Source organism: Carettochelys insculpta, chromosome 20 (genome assembly GCF_033958435.1).
Source record: "Carettochelys insculpta isolate YL-2023 chromosome 20, ASM3395843v1, whole genome shotgun sequence".
Lineage (NCBI taxonomy): Eukaryota > Metazoa > Chordata > Testudines > Carettochelyidae > Carettochelys > Carettochelys insculpta.
The window spans coordinates 10098360-10117061 of NC_134156.1; the positions used below are offsets into that span (position 1 = coordinate 10098360).

An 18702-nucleotide genomic window follows, 5' to 3' on the forward strand; every position below is an offset into this window, starting at 1 on the left:
TACTCAAAGAGTTTATTATATTATCCAGTGTGTCCCTGTACATAGGGAGGGAGGGCTGGGGACTTTGCAGTAGTTCTGGAGAGGTGAAGTTTACCCATTTCCTCACGAATCAGGAAGTCTGACCTAGTCTAAAGGCAAACAATGTTCCCTGCAAACCGAGCGCTTGGGCAGCTTCCCAGGGGAGATTCAAATGCCACCAGTTGATGAGCAGACCATCACAGCCAGCACAATGTATTTCTATTGGTGGTGCACATCCACACATGCCTCGATGAATAAAAATTATTCTGCACGTGGATGGAAAAAATGAGCGGGACCACTATGTGGAGACGCGTCCAGGGCAGCAGGGACATCCGCTAACCCTCCCCCACCCAACACACACATTTGCAGTTTTAACGAGGAGGGTGGAACATGCAGAGAAGTGCAGCCTGTTGGCTAATGGGTGAGGCTCAGGCTAGTGGGAGTGAGTGGAGCTGATCTAGTGACCCTATGAGAGGTCATGTGAGTGGCTGAAGCTCCTGCAAAAACAACAAGAAGTCCTGTGGCACCTTATAGATGAACAGCTATTTTGGAGCAGAAGCTTTCGTGGGCAAAGACTCGCTTCGGCAGATGCCTGAGTGCTACTGCAGACTCTCCAGCAGCCTGGCTTGACCCGAAATTTCTGGCTACGTATCACCATAGCGCAGGCTGGCTGCTTTTCAGGCCCAAACACTTCCGATAAGTCTCCTGCCTGTTCGTACCCAGCCCCCTTTGCGCCTGGATGCCTGCCCCGGTTATTACCCCCACGCAGCTGATGTCCCTGACCTCTCCGACCCTTCCTCCCCCGCTTCTTTACCTCCCAAAGTTTGGAGTTCGTCTGCAAACTCTTCCCCCCGCCGGGAGTGGTTGCCTCGTCCGGCGGCAGCACCCGGCTCGAAACGGTTTGCGTTATACCCAGGTCTTACCGTTCCCTTTGGGGGCGCGCAGCGCCCCCCGCTGGTTCCCCCCCCTCCCCCAGGGTGGCGGCTGGGAAGAGATCGCGTGGTGCAAACTGGAGCGGGGCGGGCTCCTCGCCTCCTGCCTTTCAAGCCCGGCTTGGGACCCTGCCCGAGTGCACGGGGGCGGGAGCTTGGTTGCAGGAGCTCTCCGGGGCGTGGGGGGGACCCGCCTGCAGCAGGGGTCGGGGCAGTTCGGGAGCTCTCCGGGGTGTTGGGGGGGGGGGACCCGCCTGCAGCAGGGGCCGGGGCAGTTCGGGAGCTCTGCGGGGGGTGTGTGGGGGGGACCCGCCTGCAGCAGGGGCCGGGGCAGTTCGGGAGCTCTCCGGGGTGTGTGTGGGGGGACCCGCCTGCAGCAGGGGCCGGGGCAGTTCGGGAGCTCTCCGGGGTGTGTGGGGGGGACCCGCCTGCAGCAGGGGCCGGGGCAGTTCGGGAGCTCTCCGGGGTGTGTGTGGGGGGACCCGCCTGCAGCAGGGGCCGGGGCAGTTCGGGAGCTCTCCGGGGTGTGTGTGGGGGGGGGGACCCGCCTGCAGCAGGGGCCGGGGCAGTTCGGGAGCTCTGCGGGGTGTGTGTGGGGGGGGGACCCGCCTGCAGCAGGGGCCGGGGCAGTTCGGGAGCTCTCCGGGGTGTGGGGGGGGGGACCCGCCTGCAGCAGGGGGCGGGAGCTCTCCGGGGAGGAGTCCAGCCGCGCTCCCTCCACTAAGTTCCTTTGCCGCGCGCCCCGCCCCGCCGTCCGCTCCCGGAGCGCTCAGCGCCGCGGGTTGGGGCCGAGCACCGCCCTCGCGGCTCGAACTCACTCGGCAGCTGCCGCTCGCTGTAGTCGCCGGGGCCGGGCTGTGGGGCCCAGACCCCGCTATGGCCGGCGTCGCCTGGCTCCGGCCGCTGGCGCGGGAGCTCTTGGCTGCGCTGGGGAAGCGCCCGGGGCTGCGGGGCGTTCAGCGGGCCAGGTAAAGCCCGGGCTGGGGGCGCAAGGTGGGGGGCGGCCGAAGCTAGCCGGGGGGCGTCTCACGGGGACCGGGGAGGGTGGCGCTGGGGACGGAGGGGGCAGAAGATGCCTGCCAAGGGGGCGCTCTGGGCAGGGCAGGAGCTGCGGGCAGTGCAGGTGTGGGGAGTGCCCGTGCCGGGCAGGCTGCAGATGGGTGGGGGACGTGAACCGTTTGGGGCGGTAGGAAGGGGGCAGATGCCGGGGCCAGGGCTGCCCGGGTTCTCCTGCTGGGTGTTTCGGCCCTCACCCCTCTCTGACTCTTCTGAGCCTTGTTCTCCACCAGGGTGACTCTAGGACCCGCCTGCTGCCTTCCTAGAGGGTGTCGAGGAGGGCTCCCCGGTGCCCTGAGACATCCTCCGTTAACTCACCCTGTACCCCCAGCTCAGGGTGGGGGCTCAGTCCCAGCAGCAAGGCAGCCCCAGGGAGTGCCTGGCGGCAGTGCGTAAAGTGGGGGGCAGGAGTCTCAGACCCAGCATTTTCATGAAATTGCGTTGGGTCTGCTCGAACGAACCTCAGATTATTCTAGACTTGCCCTCACCCCACTCCCCTGGCTTTTTCCAGATCCCTTTAAGCGCCACCGGAGGCTGGAACTTTGGGCACAGGGAGCTCCTTATGGCAGAAGGGCACCATCTCCCTATAGTCCCCTGCCCCGGAGCTCATCTTTCCTTCCCCATCACCTACTCTTGAGGACCGACCTCTCTCAAGTGGCCCCTCCAGCCTGTTGTTGTATGTTACTTGTTTTTGCTTGACTCTGTCCCTGCTCCCTCTTGCAATCCAACAGGAGCCCCTTGGGGGTGCGGCTGTTATGCTTGTAAGCACATGGGACCTGGAGGGAGTGTGTATGTCCCCAAGCTGTGGGGGCATTAGGTGGTGAACTGGTCCTGCGCAGTTGGCTGGGAGACAAAATGACTGCCTTGTAGAGCTGGAAATAGTTCTTTGCTATGTTTGGTCTTAAAGCTGGCTGTGGGATGTAGGTGGTGAGGAAGGGCTGGTGAACTCATGGAGCTTTGAGATCCCTCCTGCCCTGCAGACAAGGAGTAGCTTTTCCCTGATCTCAGCTGAACTCTCATCAGTGCCCTTGAGATTGAGGCTGGTCAGCGCAGCAAATGGGAGGAAATACCCATTTGCTTTTTCAGGGTATAATTTCTAGTTCAGGGCTTCTCAAGCTGGGGGTTGGGACAGCGCAGAGGGTTGTGAGCTGCCAGTCTTTACCCTAAACCCTGCTTTCTTCCAGCATTTATGATGGTGTTGCGCTTATACAAAAGTGGTTTTAATGGGAGGGGGATCTACATTCAGAGGCTTTGCTGTGTCAAGGGGTCTCCAGTCCAGTTTGAGTACAACTGTTAGCAGCTTTTATAACCCAAGGATAGGGCCATGCCTGAGATGTTCCTCTGTGGGCTCAGAGAGCAGACTGGGATTGGGAGTGCATTCAGTGGCAATGAAACCTAACAAGTCATTCTCATGAAATTGCAGCTACCTCTGCCTGGGGACATAAGATTTTCTGAGGTCTGGAATCCAACCCAGGTCTACAATTATAAGGGTGGATTTGAGAGGCTTGTTGAAACTGATCAGAGCAGACTTTTTTGTGGGGCAGGGAACATGCCGTGGAAGCTTTAAACACAAATCTTACCAGAATTCAGAATGCAAAGACTCCAGTAATGCTCAGGAAACTTCCAAGCAGGTCTGGCCAAAGAGTGTGTGGGGCTCATGACTGCACGCTGGGAGTGGGGCATGGCTGGTGGGCAGTAGACGCTCATGTCGGAAGATATGGGGCCCACATCCACTGTCTTGCCCTAAGGCTGGGCTTGCTTCCACATCCTAGATTCGTAGACTCTAAAGCTTGATGGGACCGCTGGGATCAAGAAGTCTGATCTCTGGTATAACACAGGCCCTAGGACTGCTGTAAGTTACTTCCTCTTTGGATATTCTTCTTCAAGTTCATTCTTGGGTTTAAAAAAAAAAACAACCTACAGATTGAACTTCCACTTTCAAACAGCAGCACCCCCAATCTGACATATTAGATAGCCAGATGACCACTTATTATGGGTGGGACCAAGTTTCCCATGGTCCCATAAAATTTTACAGCCACCAGTCCTGGCTCTGAGTTCTGTGCTGTTGTTTAGTTGTAATTTAACACTAGATGCCTTCTAAGAGCCCAATAACCAGTGAAAGCCCAGACAGCATTGACTTTTCCTGATCTGGTAAAGTCTCTCTTCTGGCTCTGGTCCAGTCTGGAAGGTTCTGGATTAGAGAGGTTCAACCTATAGTTCATAGTAAAGCTAATGTCTGGGCTGTAAAACTCCCAGCTGGGTTTGTCTAAAATGGTTGCCTTAAAGAGAGGGGAAGATATGAGGAAACAGAACAGAGTGAATTTTTTTACCCGACCCCCACCTTGCAAAAGTTGCAGTGTGGGTGCATTAGAGCCTCAGTCATGAGCTGGTCAAATGAGGGAGCTTGGAGTCTCCCAAGAGCAGCTGGAAACTGAGCTGAGTAGGAGCTGTGTACCGAGCCTTCAGGAGCTTCTCAAAGGGGCAGAGGCAATGAGGCAGGACAGGGGAATCGCACCTTTTGTGGTTCTGTATCTGGAGCCTTCTTGTGCTTTGCATGTGGGGATGACATAAGTGCATTGCTTCCCCAGGGTTGTTGCACACTGCTCTGAGTCCCTTTCCCTTCCCCTGGTATGTCTAAGGGAAAATATTAGCGGTTGAGAGAGAAAGCTACTTATCTTGAATCAACAAGTGTAGGGTGCTAGGGCTGTGCAGTGATAAATACAAGCGGTTCTTAGCTGTGTCTGAGAGTGCCTGAGTATGCACCGTGGAGGGAACATTTGAGGGCTTCTAGGATGTAGCTGCCCAGCTCCTGCAGGAGAAAGAGGTGAGGCCTTTATTTGGTGCAGACCCATAGGCAAATATCCCTAGGTCTGAGTCACCTGGACTAAGTTGTCCTTTCCAAAGGCAGCTGACTGCTGAGTCTGTTCCGATCCTCTCACAGACCCAGAGGAAGGGCCTCCCCTTGGCAAGACTTGCAGCTGTGGTTGGCTGCTTATCAGACACCAGAGACTAAGCACCAGAATCCGTTGCTAAGGCACCGTGTTGCATTCTTGGGGAGGTTTTTTGTTTGGCAGGCTGCTCTGCTCTCCAAGTTCCCAGATTCCTTTGCTCCTCATATGTGACAGGGAACAGCTATCACAGATTGGACCTGCAGTCTGTCAACTCCGGTTTTCTTCCCTGACAGAGGCTGGAAAAGGTGTTCAAAACACTTCCTGCTAAAAGTCCCCATGTTTCTTTTCACATCTCCCCTGTGGAAATGCTCTTTCAGGCTGCCTGGCATGCTCATTGTCGCTCAGGGGGCGTAGCGCCTGTGTGTAATTTCAGTGTGGCACTTGTGATTATTAATACTTTGCACGTCAGTTCCTTCCATCTAGAATCCCAAAGCATTTCCTAAACTCTTTGTGATCCCTCCAGCTCCCTGAGTGTTAAGTGAGTAACATTGTTCCCATTTTACAGGTCACAAAGCAGTTTGCGAGCCTGGGCAATGCTGGGCACAGAACCCTAACTTTTTGGCTGTCAGTCTTCAGCCCTGAGGCTGTCTTTCCTAGTCAATCATCTTATAATGTTTTTAACACCTTCAGGTATCAGCCAGTCTGTTCCCAAGCACTCTGAGTAGGTAGGGTGTAAGTACTGTCCCTATTTCACAGCTGAACAAACTAGACCATGGGTGTCCAACCTTTTGGCTTACCTGGGCCGCATTGAGTGAAGAGGAATTGTCTTGGGCTGCATATAAAATATATAATATAGTTAATGTATATAAATCACATAATAATGTTAAAAGTTTACGATCTTGTGGGGCTGCATTACTAGCTGTCCAGGGCTGCGTGCGGCCCACAGGCCGTGGGTTGGACACACCTGAACTAGACTGTCTAGTTCAGAGCCACCCAGTAACTTGGCTTCAGTTCCAGGATTAGGCCTCAGGAGTGGCCAGTCTCCTATATCCATAGTGCCAAACCTTTTCAGTCTGGAATTGTGCAGAAGGTCAGTCAGTGAGGCAAATTCATGCGGGCTCTGTGGCAATAAACATTTTTACAGAGGCGGCCATTCTCATGTGTTATCTTCCTCTTTATTGATGTTCTGTTGCTTAAGCAGGATTCAGTTTATTCTCTAAGAGCTATTTACCTGCTCTACACCCTCTAACCATTTTTGGTCTCCCAACTTCATAACCATAATATTTTGAAAGTTGCCATGACTTTGAGAATCATGGCGTGCCCTTAACATCCAATCTCTGTGCAACAGCTTTAAAAAATAATAAAAAAACCAAAAAACAAAAAAAGGGGGTGAGGGTCAAATTCAGCCTTATGTGGAAATTGTTTGGTGTTACAGTTGCTTGTGCAAGTCTGTCTTCTGGATTAGAGAATAATATGTGGAGATACATGTCTCATGGAGCTGGAAGGGACCTTGGGAGGTCATTGAATCTAGTCCCCTGCTGTCTTGGCAGGACCAAGCACCATCTCTTTTTTAATCTATTTGCCCCAGATCCCCAAATGGCCTCCTCAAGGACTGAGCCCACAACCCTGGGTTTAGCAGGCCAACGCTCAAACCGCTGAGCTCTCTCCCCCCCTGTTTCCTAGCCACTCGAGTGGGAGGAAAAGGAGCCAAGAAGCTACAATGATAAAATAACAAACATTACCCCCTTGGGTTCCTCTTTCCCCTCGTGCTGTCCTCGCGCCGTGATGAAGGTTCTAATCTCATGCCGCTGCTGAAACAGTTTAATGGCCAGCAGGGCGGTGGGAGGGGTCCAGACTTTAAACCAACTGAATTTAGTTCCAATATTTCAGCAGCGGCAGGGCCAAAAACTGCAGAGAGCCCCTCACTCGCCCTGCTACCCGAGTGGCCACATCCCTCCGGTGGGTATGTGTAGCCAGACAGACAGCCCCCTCTCAGACCAGCATTGCTGGGAGTACAAGGGAGCCAAAACAACAGGGCACTTAACGTAAATTCCAGCACAGCCTTTGAAGCTGTGAGAAAGCACAGGTGTGCTGCTACAATGTGCCTCTGGGAACATATACAACGATTAGGCTCACAGCAGACAGAGGAGCTGTGACAGACATGGCTCTTAGCCGCTACTAATAACTTGATGCACACACACTTACATTCCAAGCGGGAAAAATTTACCCTAATAAAAAGTAATGTCCAGTAGTCCAAACTTATTGTTTCTCTCCCTCGCAAGTGTAAACTACTCTTGCAAGAGCTGGCGTCACCCAGACAGACCAGCCCCAATTTGGCATAAGAAAGGAGAAAGAGAATAAAGGATTACAGAGGTGTAAGTATGGGACCTACAGCACCATGATTTTTGAGTGCTTTTCACTATCTATCTGCTGGTCAGATAAGTGACAGACTCCCAAGGCTTCTGCAGCTAAAGGGGTCCCTAAGCCTTGTCCCTTATTCGTCTTTCCGCGGAACTGAGTGACCGATCCTGGCTTGGCACCACTGGAATCGAGAGATGCAAGGAGGGTAAGAAGCGCCCACACCTGATCTCCTATCTTTAGTGTACACATATTTTGAAATAGAGCTCTATACTTTGTTTTCTTTCTTTGGGATCGTGGCTTCAGTTTTGTAACTTGTTTGTGTGTGTAACATCTATACATTTAAATAAGTAGGCACTAGCAATTTTGTAACCACATGATTAGAATCTAGTTTAATAAATTTTGGTAACCGTTTGTGCATAAGCCTCACTTGTTTCCCCTGGGTTACTGTAAAGCAACCAACACAATTAAAGAACCTCAGCCGTTTTGGCTATAAAGCCTGGCCATTAGGTGAGAGTACTAAGAGCCTAGCGTTGAGTTGTGCTGCCTCCACGGGGCAAACTCTTGGGGCACCTGTCAGTCAATCCTGACTGCCTGCCGCAAAGGGACAGTGAGTCCTAGCGGCTAAAGTCACGGGTGTGGAAAGGCTCTTAGTGCTGCCATTGGGGCACCTGTCAGTCAATGTTGACTGCCCACTGCGAAGGGGCTCTGAGCTCTAGCAGTTAAAGTCACGGGTGTTTAGGACCTTGGGGCATCCGTCAACCTGGCCCGGGCTGCCCGCCGCGAAGCGACAGTGAGTCCTAGTGGTTAAAGTCACGGATGGTGTAACATGGGCATAGCTGGCACCTCACCAAACATCCTTGGCCATCAGCTAACAGTACGGTTCATCTCACTCCTGTCAGTGGAACACTTCCACACCAGCCTTCTTCCGCTGGGCACGTGTGGTTGTCTGGCGTAGGCTCTACAGCCAGCACCATGGATGGGTTAGTCCTGGGGCTGTTTTGGGGCTAAGGCGGGTTAATCTTGGGATGGGGGGGGCAGGTTTGGGACTGAGAGGGGTTAAATCAGGGGATCGGGGCAGGTTTGTGGGATGAGGGGGTTAAGCTTGGGGAAGGGGGGCAGATTTGAAGCTCTGCATCTTTATTAATGACCCTGTTGTAAGTAGGACTGTTAGTGACTTTAAAAAGTATCACTGACACTCAGACTTTACATAGAAGTCAAAAGGTCAAATTTCAGCACTCTGCCTTGTAGTAAGCACTCCTTCTCTAGTAAGATGGCTGCTTAGAAGGATCCAAGATGCCTGAGCTAAGTATAATTCCCTTCTCCCTCTCTCACTCACGTGTGAGTGGGCAAACTGGTGACTCCCTTGTTGACTATAAACTGCCGGGGAGATCTGTGAGATCTTGCTCATTTTAAGGGTGCTGCTAGGAAAACGGTCTGCTTGCCCCGTTTGTTTTCTCTTGCAATGGCTGCATTCCGTGCAATGGAAGAGCTACTAGAAAGCTGTGTGGTTTTTAATACATGCAGTGGATTCCTGCATTATCAGCCTCATAAGCTATGCAAAAAAGTGGAGCTTTGTCTGCCCCTCCTCCTTTTGCTTTCCTGATGTTTTTATTTCAGCTTTAACTAGTCATAGGGAGGTCCACATGTGATGTGCTTGGGAGCAAATAGATTAAGATAATGTATCATCTATTTAGTGCTAAGCAAAGAGGCAGGAAGTCCTGGTTCCTGACCTCAGTTGCGACTCGGAGCTCTTGAGCTGGCCAACGTTTGGAAAGGCGATGAGGATTTGAGCTGCCTAACACATGGTCACCTGGGCCTTAATTTCGGCGATGCTGAGTTTGTTTGAGATGAGGCCACTCAGCCCTTCTGAGAATCTGGCTCGAGATGTCTCAACGTGGGCGCCTACAATCAGAAGCACCCTCTTGAAAATGTTGGCCATATCCCTTCTGTGACTCCATCTCCTCACCTGCAAAACGATTGGTTGTCGACAGGATGCTTGAATGTTTGTAAAGCACTTGGAAGAGGAAACGAGCTGCGTGGATCTGAGCCAGAACAAGAGTGTTCTCTGTTGTTCAATTCTGTGGGGGTGGAGTCTTTCTTCGGTTAGACCTGTGCAACCCTCTTGGAAGTGGAGGCAAAATTTGACCCTGCAGCTAGCTCTTCAAATTGCAGGATCCCCCGGGGGAACCAAGAGCAAGGTTAAAAAGCAGCCTGCAGCTTATTCTTACGGCTGCTCTAGTACAGCGGTATCCAATAGGAACTCGAAGATCGCCACACTCGTGGTTGTCGTCTTTCTATATTCACCACATCCCTCCCATTCTAAATAAATGTCCTCCCCCTCCCCCAGAGCCAGTCACCCCCAGATCCTTCGTCCTAATTGAATGCTGTCAACTCGCCGGAGCTGCCATGTACTTCTCCCACCAAGCAGCGGGGTGCATGTGAAGAGTGGGCGGACAGCACTCCCCACGTGCAGCTCTTGGGAGGAGCCCCATTTAAAGACTCCAAGATCAGCATTCACCACAACATCGTGTCCTATTCACCACATGTGGTGAGTGGCCAGTGTATGGGACACCCATGCTCTAGTGTGTTTTCAGGGTCTGAGTGTGACTGGCAGATACCAACTTTGACGAACGCAGCAACGTTCCAGGAGTTTGTGATCGTCTGTTCTTCTTTCACATGTCTTCTTTTTGGGTGGGGGGAAGTTGCTGCCACAGAGACTTGGGCTCAAATCCTCTTGTGGTTTAAACGGCCTCTGCTGATGTTCACCCCTTGAGGGTCTGGCCTTTAAACTTCCCATGGAAAGGTTTATCAGGCCAGCTTGAGGGGTTCCTGTAAATTCCCACTCCAGTAATGTCAGAGAGCAGCGTTGGGGGCCAGGCGAAGTGGTTTAAGGACGTGCTGAAGGAACACGTGCAGCATCGGTGTCGAAGCTTGGGAAAGCCTTGCCCAGAACCATCCCCCATGGAGAGTGGTAATCAGTGAGGGGGTGGCGCAATTTGAGAGGTCCCACCACAAGGCAGACTAGGAGAGGTGGAGAAGACGACGACAGTGGCAAAAACTGGTCCCCCCACCGCCCCTCCAGCAGCTACCAGCACCTGACCCTTCTGTGATAAGACCTGCGGCTCCAGAATTGGGCTGGTCGGCCATCAACAGACTCACAAATAGGAGGGTGACAGGAAGACGTCCTACTTGATATCGAGTGACCGCCAAGAAGTGGAAGAGGCAAAATGCCACAGGGAAAACTCTCGCGCGCAGGATCATGTTCTGTCCCATTGGAGTCAGTGTGGAACCAAGGTCTGGCTTTGAGGGACTGGTGAAATGGTGGCAGAGACCAGAAGGGTGAGAACATAAAGTCCAAGCTTCCTGTTGCCTCCGGAAGGAGGTAATGTGGAAAGGATGGGTCAGTGCCAGCACGTCGCCTCTCCATATGTGATGGGGGAGCCAGCCAGTACGAATAGTACTTAAAAGAAGATAGACTAGCTCTTTGCGGGAGGGGCGTTTTGGTAGGGTGTGACTCAGCAGGTGGGAGAGGACTAGGGTGGTTTTCCTCACCCCTCCTGCCCTCAGCTTTCCGTGGTTCCTTTTGAGCCCCATGATGCTAGGTATGTTGTAGGGCCAGGCCGTTCCTTCTTCCTGTTCCCTCAGGCCCTGTCCCCATGGAAACTGCAGAGGAGATTGCATGGTGACAAGTATCAGAAGGGTAGCTGAGTTAGTCTGCGTCTTCAAAAACAACAGGAAGTCCTGTGCCACCTTGTAGACCAACAAACATTTTGGAGCAAGCTCATGATGCATGGGCTTACACCTTCGTCTTACTACATCAATTAGCAGAGCACCTACAGCCAGCTGCGTGTGTTTCTAGGGGTGGGGTGGTGCACATCAGCATTGTTGTACGTAAAATTTATTCCACACCCAGCTGGCAAAAAGAGGGAGTGCTGCCCGCGACCACTAGCTAAGCAGCCTCGAGTAAATGCTCCTGGAGCAGAGTGCTCCTAGCGTTAGATGCAGGTCGGGCGAAGCTCTTGTGGGCAAAGACCCGCATTGTCAGATGCATCTGACAAAGTGAATCTTTGCCCACGAAAGCTTATGCTCCAAAATATGTTGGCCTATAAGGTGCCACAGGACTTCTTGTTTTTGCACAGGAGATGGTATACTGCTACTTTCAGGCAGACTTTAGGCCTGATGCTATGAGGTGCTGAGTTATGGGTGCTCAGCAGGGGATTCTGGAATAACCTGTTCAATAGGGGCAGCCTGCTTGGCCAGTTTCTTCTTTCCATCTAAATCTGTCAGTCAAGGCAGTGGGTCGGAAGAAGCTGGTTCTCTTCACCTTGCCCACAGCAGGTAAGGTCAGGAAGACAGTGAAGGTTTTAGGGTCAGGCTGTGGTCCCACTTACGGCCATGAGAACTTGGCCCTTTACTGTGATGGGTGGGACTGAGGCCTGGCTTTCAACACTGAAGTCCTGTATCCCCTGAACAGCTTAGTGCAAGAGTCTTTAGGTTGTCTCACCTGTGCTATTCAGTCCGGGTCTGGAGGGACCTCTGCCAATGTGTGTGAGGGCTATAGAGCGCTCAGATGGACGGAAATCAGGCCGACGTGCGTCTAATGCTAGGAGCGCTCCATGCTGGGAGTATTTACTCAAGGCTGCTTAGCTAGTGGTCGGGGGCAGCACTCCCTCTTTTTGCCATCTGGGTGTGGAATAAATTTTATGTGCAGCAATGCCAATGTGCATCACAGCACCCCTAGAAACACACACAGCTGGCTGGGGGTGCTCTGCTAATCAGTGTAGTAAGATGAAGGTGTAAGCCCATGCAGCACAAGCTTGGTCTGAGTTTGGAGGCCTAGCTAACAATGGACAAAACTTGGCTAACATAAAGCAAAGCACAGCTGTGAGCAAGAAGCAAGTCTTGGCTAACAGAACGTGTCACAAATGGGGCTGAGTGTGCAAAACACTAATTTGGTAATTAGCCCAGGTGCTGAACAGCAGTCGGTACCAGTCTGAAGTTAAAATCACATGGTACCACCACCTCATTCAAAAAAGACTTCAGGAACCACTTCTCACAGGTTCAAACTCGGGTTCAGGAAAGGGTCGAAAATACAGCATGCTGGGTAGAGATCATCTTATCAAACCACGAGGTACAGGGTGATGGGCACCTGACAGCATCAGAGGCTGGCAGCCTGATACATCAGCAATAACACGTGGTTTATTTGTACCTGTGTATAAAGTGGTGTCTTGGGGGGAACAGACTTTTTATGACTTAGGGGGCAGTGGAAATTTCCCACTGATTGAGTCATCCAGTTCTGGCAAGTACATATATGCGGTGGTTCAGTAGAGTCTGCTAACAACTGTTGCTGTACTTGGCTTAACAATAAACCTGGCCTGGCACCTTTGAGTCTTTTGCTCTGCAGGAGTCCCCTCAGGGTCTGCTCTGGTCCATTGGGCCTACATCATTGAACACACACACAAGCAGCCTTCTGGTTATCATCGACGGAGCCAGAGGCCTGTGAGGACACCGTGCCAGTAAATCCTCTAACTCCACTGGTGAGCCTGACTTCCTTTCTACAATCAGCCTGAAGCTCTGCTGGGCTGCCACCCAAGTGCTCAGGTTACAGGAAACACTGGTCAGGGGATAAGACTTTGGAGCAGCCAGTGAGCTGCTCTGTATCTGAAGCAGGGATCTGGCTGTGAAGTACTACAGTGTTTTTTCTCTCTCTCTCCTAATTTCATTACATGACATGCCTGGCATTTTCCAAACAATAAAAGTTAATATTACTGTTTGCCCATCTTTATCCACCTCAACTTGCTTCCCTCTTTGTCTCCCACCCACCTGCCAAGCTACCCTCAGGATTGTAGCTGATGTTTACACACAGGGCATAATGAGTAACATGAGCCTATTGGAGGCCAGAACTTCCTGCTCGATGTTTTAGATTAGAAACGGGCTGGAAGGAGGTGGTTTTATTTATTCCAGGGGCGGGAGAACACATCTGTGCCAATGGAAGACAAACACAGGCGCTGGTCAGACTATCACTTTTGTGATGCTCCGTGATTCCAGTGATGTAAATCTGAGCTCTGTCTGAACTACTTTTCTCCCAGAAAGAAGTTTCACGGAAGCTATTGGTCTCCCTGCATTTTACAAGGAATGTGTACGTGTGCCCTGCAGTCCCATAAGTCGATGGCTGTTAACTCCTTTTCTTCCACTTTCTCTTTAATTTGGGTGGACTGGGATTGGGTGGGAGGCAAAGCAGGAGATGGGAAAAGAGGAACTTGGGCTGTCTGAAGTGGCGGAGTGAAGATGCCTTTGCACCACACAGCAGGGCTGGCCCTGAAGAATTGCGGTGGCTGCAGGGTCATCAGTCATGGGCTGGGAAGAATTGGTGCAGAGCTGGCTCAATGGGTCTGTACGGCTTGATAGGGACATCACGGCCCTTTGACCAGGTAGAGTATTCTGGGTCTTCAGTGGAGTACTGCCCTAGAAGGATTACAGTAATAAGTCTGTGGTTCCCAAACTGAGCAACGCAAAGCTGGGGGGTCCATGAAAAAAATAAGAAATAAAAATGATCCTAGAAAATAAGCTTTAAATAAATAACAACGTTACAGTGCTGCTATTTTTAATTAGATATTTTCCAGCAATGTCCTTAATTGCAGTCCGAAAACGTATGCTGTGGTTTCCTTTCTCATTTAATGATGTGTACGTAGCGCCTAGAATGGGCTTGGATGAGGGTCCGTCAGCGGTTTGGGCAGAGGGAGGGATTGGGGGTCCACACTAGTGAAATGGTTGGGAAACGCTGCAATGTGTTTCTTCTTTCATTGCTTGGCTCTGTCGCCCTCCCCATCTCCAAGGCCCATTTCCTCGCTTTCTGTATCCAAGTGAAGCTCCTCATCCTCCCCTTCAAAGCCCCCCACAGCTCTGCTACTGCTCCGGTTCTTGTTCCCCCTCCAACCAGGCCTGCTAGCCTATGCTCCTCCCTGCCCTCCTCTTCCCCTGCTTTCAGTTTCCTGTTCCCCTCTATGCTCACAGCATCATTTCTCTCTGCCTCTGCAGGCAGCTGCTCTGGCTCTTCCTTCCTGCCTGAGCTCTCTGGTGAGCAGAACCACAGCCCCTGCTCTCCATTGTAACTAGCTACAAAACCAGACACCCTCTGGGGCTGTCCCTCCTTCCCCTGAGCTTGTACATCTCATTGGTGTTATACACACAGCTCCAAAGGTCAGAGTGCCACTCTGTGGCAACCTCACTTTGATTTTTCCTTGTAAAGTTTTTCATTTGTCTAATTAAAACCTGCCCTTTAGAATCCTTTTGAGAAAGAGGTGTTCTGGCTTTCTGGGCTTTATTTTAACCCTCTTCGTGTCTTTCATATCTTCTAGTTTTTTGTTTTTTTTTAAAAAAGCTCCATGTTGTTAACCCAGCATAAGGAGTTTTCCTACCAACTGTTGGTTTTTGTTGCAGAACTTAAGGGCAGTTTCCAGCTTCTCACTTCTCAGGCTACTCAGTAGCGATTCCAAACTCTTCTCTCTGCTTCGCAGTGTAAAAGACAGAGGCCATTAGCTGGCCAAGGAGCACTGCAGTGTTTGAGAGAGGTTGTATAGCACAGTATTTTTCAGCCTTTTTTTTTTTTTTTTTTGTTAATGAAGGTACCACTTTAAAAAAAAGTACCCCAGACTTCTTTCACATTCCCTGAATGGGACGCGTGCCACTGGCTGAGAAACATGGTCCTAAGGTAATCTGAGGTCTTGAAACAAGTGCCATTCAACCTTTCCAGATTACTGTACCCCTTGCCTGAATGAGATTTGTTTTGCAAACCACCAAGTTACCCCTCACTTAAAAACTACTATCTGTTCTGGTGTGGCTATGGTCTGAAGAAGTGGGTCTATCCCACGAAAGCTCACCTAATAAATTATTTTGTTAATCTTTAAAGTGCTACTTTACTGCTTTTTTGTTTAAAAACTACTGACGTACAAAACATGCACAAATATCACAGACTACTACTCAAAACTTGCTGTCTACCATCTTTTTATCAAATAAATGAATTGGAATGGAAATATTGTGCCTATATTTCAGCACAAGGCGTTGTCTGAATGAACTTTTAGATTGTATTGACGTTACAAGTGTGTTTTATGGAGCCTGTTGTAAAACTAGGCAAGGATCTAGGTGAGTTGAGGGACCCCCGGAAGGCCTCAGTGTCCCCCAAGGGGTATGTGTACCCTGGTTGAGAAACACTGGTCTAACAAACAAAATATTTGCAAGGCAAAGAACATTACAACTGGCCCAATGGATTTACAGTAGTGTACTGCCCTGCCCTGTGGGAAGCCACTGTGTCAATTTCAAGCTCTAAGCCAGTGGTTCCCAGTCTTTTCACTAGCACAGACTCCAGTCATCTCTGTCCCAAACCTCCGTCAAAGCCAATTCTGTTTTCTATGATCATTTTTATTTAGCTTTTATGTTTTTCATGGACCCCCTGCGATACCATCAATGGACCCCAGGTTGGGAACCATTGCTCTAAGCCAGCAGAGCTGGGCAGCCTGTCCTTGGAAGTGGGTCTTCCTCCAGAGCTGGGATGGGCTTCAGGGAGTCCACCTAGGCCTAGCTCTGCATTTTCAGGGTAAGCCGCCCCATCCGTAGGACAAGGGGGAGTGGCTGCCCCAGGCCTCGCACCTTTGGGGGCCCTGTGGTGGCCGCCCCAGCTGCCCTATGTATGGGAAAGGAGCTAGCTAGGGCAGGGTGTGGGTGGCAGGGACAGGTGTGGCAGCAGTAAGGGGTTGCTTCCCCTCCCCTCTGCTCACCCCACACTGACCACATGGCATAAGCTGCAGTCTGCTCTGCTCCGCCAGGCCCTCCCGGCCCTCTGAGCCCCACTTCTCTGTAGGCGGCTGGGAAGCTGACCCAGCTGCTCCCAAAGAAGTGGTGCTCAGGGGGCTGGGAGGGTTTGGCGGACTGCAGCTGGCTGCTGCTCTTGCTGAGTGGTGAGTGCAAGGAGGGGAAGCAAGTATGCCCATGCTATACCCCAGGTACTCCCAAGCCAGGGGAGGGGCAGGGCCTGTGGTGCAGGGGTGTTGCCTGGAGCCTGTGCTTGAAGCATGGGGGCCGGGTTTGCCCTTTCCCCCTTGGAACCGCCCAGGTTTCAGGAGTACTCTTAATTCTTGAATGCTTCTGTCTGTGCACTTCAGACCCCAAGCACCTGGTTATCCACGGTGCTGAGTGCCGTTGGCTTCCTCTGAAGCTGTGTGCACACTGGTGGATGATCCCAGGCTCGCTTTGCTCGGGTTAGCTCAACTAACGGCTGGGGGAGAAGGGGCTGTACAAGCCTGCCTGGGAGCCTGGGTGTGTATGGGGGCTACTAGCTTTTGCTACCATTGTTTGCACTTTCTACGTCAGAGCTAGCCTGGCTATAGCTTTGCCTAACTGTGAAATTGAGGCGCTGTGTGTGTGTAAAGAAGGGCAGACGGAAAGGGAGGCAATGTAACATCCATGGTTGTTTTTGGCTGATGGAGCTACATTGATAGACTCTGTGGGAATGTGGGCCCAGGGGATTTTACTAAAGGGACGTGTGCTGTTTACAGGGACCTAGCAAGTAAGGAGGAAACTGGGGGTAGAATATGCATCCACCTGAGCACCAATCACTGCAATACCTAGGAATCTGTGCGACTAGGACATGGTTCTGCAACCTATGGCTCTGGAGCTGCATGTGGCCCTTTAAGGACTTCTTTGTGGCTCCAAACACTGTATCTGCAAAGTGAAAAAAAAAATCCTCTAAAAGCCCAACAACAAACCCAGCTCTTATCTAAATAGTAAAAGGTAGGGGGGTCTTGAAACTGGAGTTTGGCGGATTTACTGCCATTGTGTCCTCCTGGCTCTTTGGCTCCATTGATGATAACCAGAAGGCTGCTTGTGTGCATGTTCAATTATATGGTACCAGTAATGTCAGCAGACCCCGCAAGGTTCCCCAAAGACCACAAAACGCATAAGGATTGAAGGTGCCTGGCCAGGGTTTATTGCTAAGCAAGGTACAAATACTGTACTGATAACTGCAGCAGTTCCACTGTCTCCCTAGGTCAGACAAAGATGGTCACCCGAGGACATCACCTCACTGCTGACGTGTCAGGTTACCACCCTCTGACCTTATCAGGTTACCACCTTCTGACGCTACTTAGATACCACCCATCTCCCTGTACCTTGTGGTTTGGTTAGATCATCTCTATCCATCATGTTGTTATTTTAGACCCTTTCCTAAACCTGGGTCTGTATCTGTAGGGAATAACTATCAAGGTCTCTTTTAATGAGCTGATGAAACCTTGTGATTTCAACTTAGACTAAGTATGTTCTGCACCTGGACCAATTACCAATGAATGGTTTGTACTCTCAGCCCTGTCTGTGCCAAGTTCTCAGAGAGGGAGCCGTGTTAGTCTGTAGCTTCAAGAACAACAAGAAGTCTTGTGGCACCTCATAGACTAACTGATATTTTGGAGCATAAGCTTTCGTGGGCAAAGACCCGGTTCATCAGATGCATGAGTGGGGGGGTGATTTCAGAGGGGTATTTAAAGAGTTTCTCTGCTTTGGGTGCTAATAGCTCCCCATTAGACTCTGACAAAGGCTCACCTCCCGGTCTGATCTGACTTGTTTTTTCCTCTTTTGATTAGTACTGTTGATACTGGGCCATTTCCAACTTGCTGAATAGACCTTGTCAGCTCTGGCCCTCCCTTTTGCTGGGACCCCACTCTTTAAATACCCCTATGAAACCACCACTCCCCGCTCATGCATCTGATGAAGCGGGTCTTTGTCCACGAAAGCTTATGCTCCAAAATATCTGTTTATAAGGTGCCACAAGATTTCTTGTTGTTCTCTGTGCCAAGTTCTGTTAGCAGAGGCCTGCCCGTTGCTCACAGCTGAGCTTTGCTCCGAGCCATGTTTTGTCCATTGTTGCTAGGCCTTAGGCCTCAAACCAGGCCTGTGCTGTATGGGCTTAGACCTTCCATCTTATTTCAGAAACATTGAATAATTTCCCCTTTAATATATGCAGTGCACTGCAGGATGTGACACTGGGTCAGTGCTTTGATCATGCTGCTAATAAAGTCTTAATTTTGAGAAGGAACAGGAAGCATCTGATGAAGTGAGTCTGCGCTCATGAAAGCTCATGCCCAAAACTTTTCTGGTAGTCTATAAGGTGCCACAGGACCCTTCGATGCTGTTACAGGAAGCTTGTGGCATTCCTGCTGTGAAGGGCCACGCGCATTTTAAGAAAGAAAACTGAAATTAAACATGAAGTAAAATTGGCATAAAGTGGGTTTGGGAGTGAAAGTCAGGAGACTGATAGTGCAAACACTGAAGTGTGAGGAAATAAAATATGTAAAGGCTGTGAGCGTCCTGCAGTGAACGTGTATGACATTACAAATCACTGTGTGTGCGCTAGTCTTCAAATAGGGGCCACAAAAAGTGCAGCTTAACATTATTTATTA

General features: G+C 50.9%; 1 protein-coding gene across 3 annotated transcripts in view; it reads left to right on the forward strand.

Moving 5' to 3' along the window:
• The first annotated feature begins 1664 nt into the window (after positions 1–1664).
• ACSF2 (acyl-CoA synthetase family member 2) overlaps positions 1665–18702 on the forward strand; it is an 82292-nt gene continuing 65254 nt past the window's right edge. Inside the window, exon 1 of one of the 3 annotated variants that reach the window (XM_075014249.1) lies at positions 1665–1918. Coding sequence is in view for 2 of the 3 variants with exons in the window: in XM_075014248.1 (XP_074870349.1) it covers positions 1827–1918 (92 nt within the window). In the remaining variant the exon portion in view is untranslated. The remainder of the gene's footprint in view (positions 1919–18702) is intronic. The other 2 variants (XM_075014248.1, XM_075014247.1) reach the window with 2 other exon arrangements.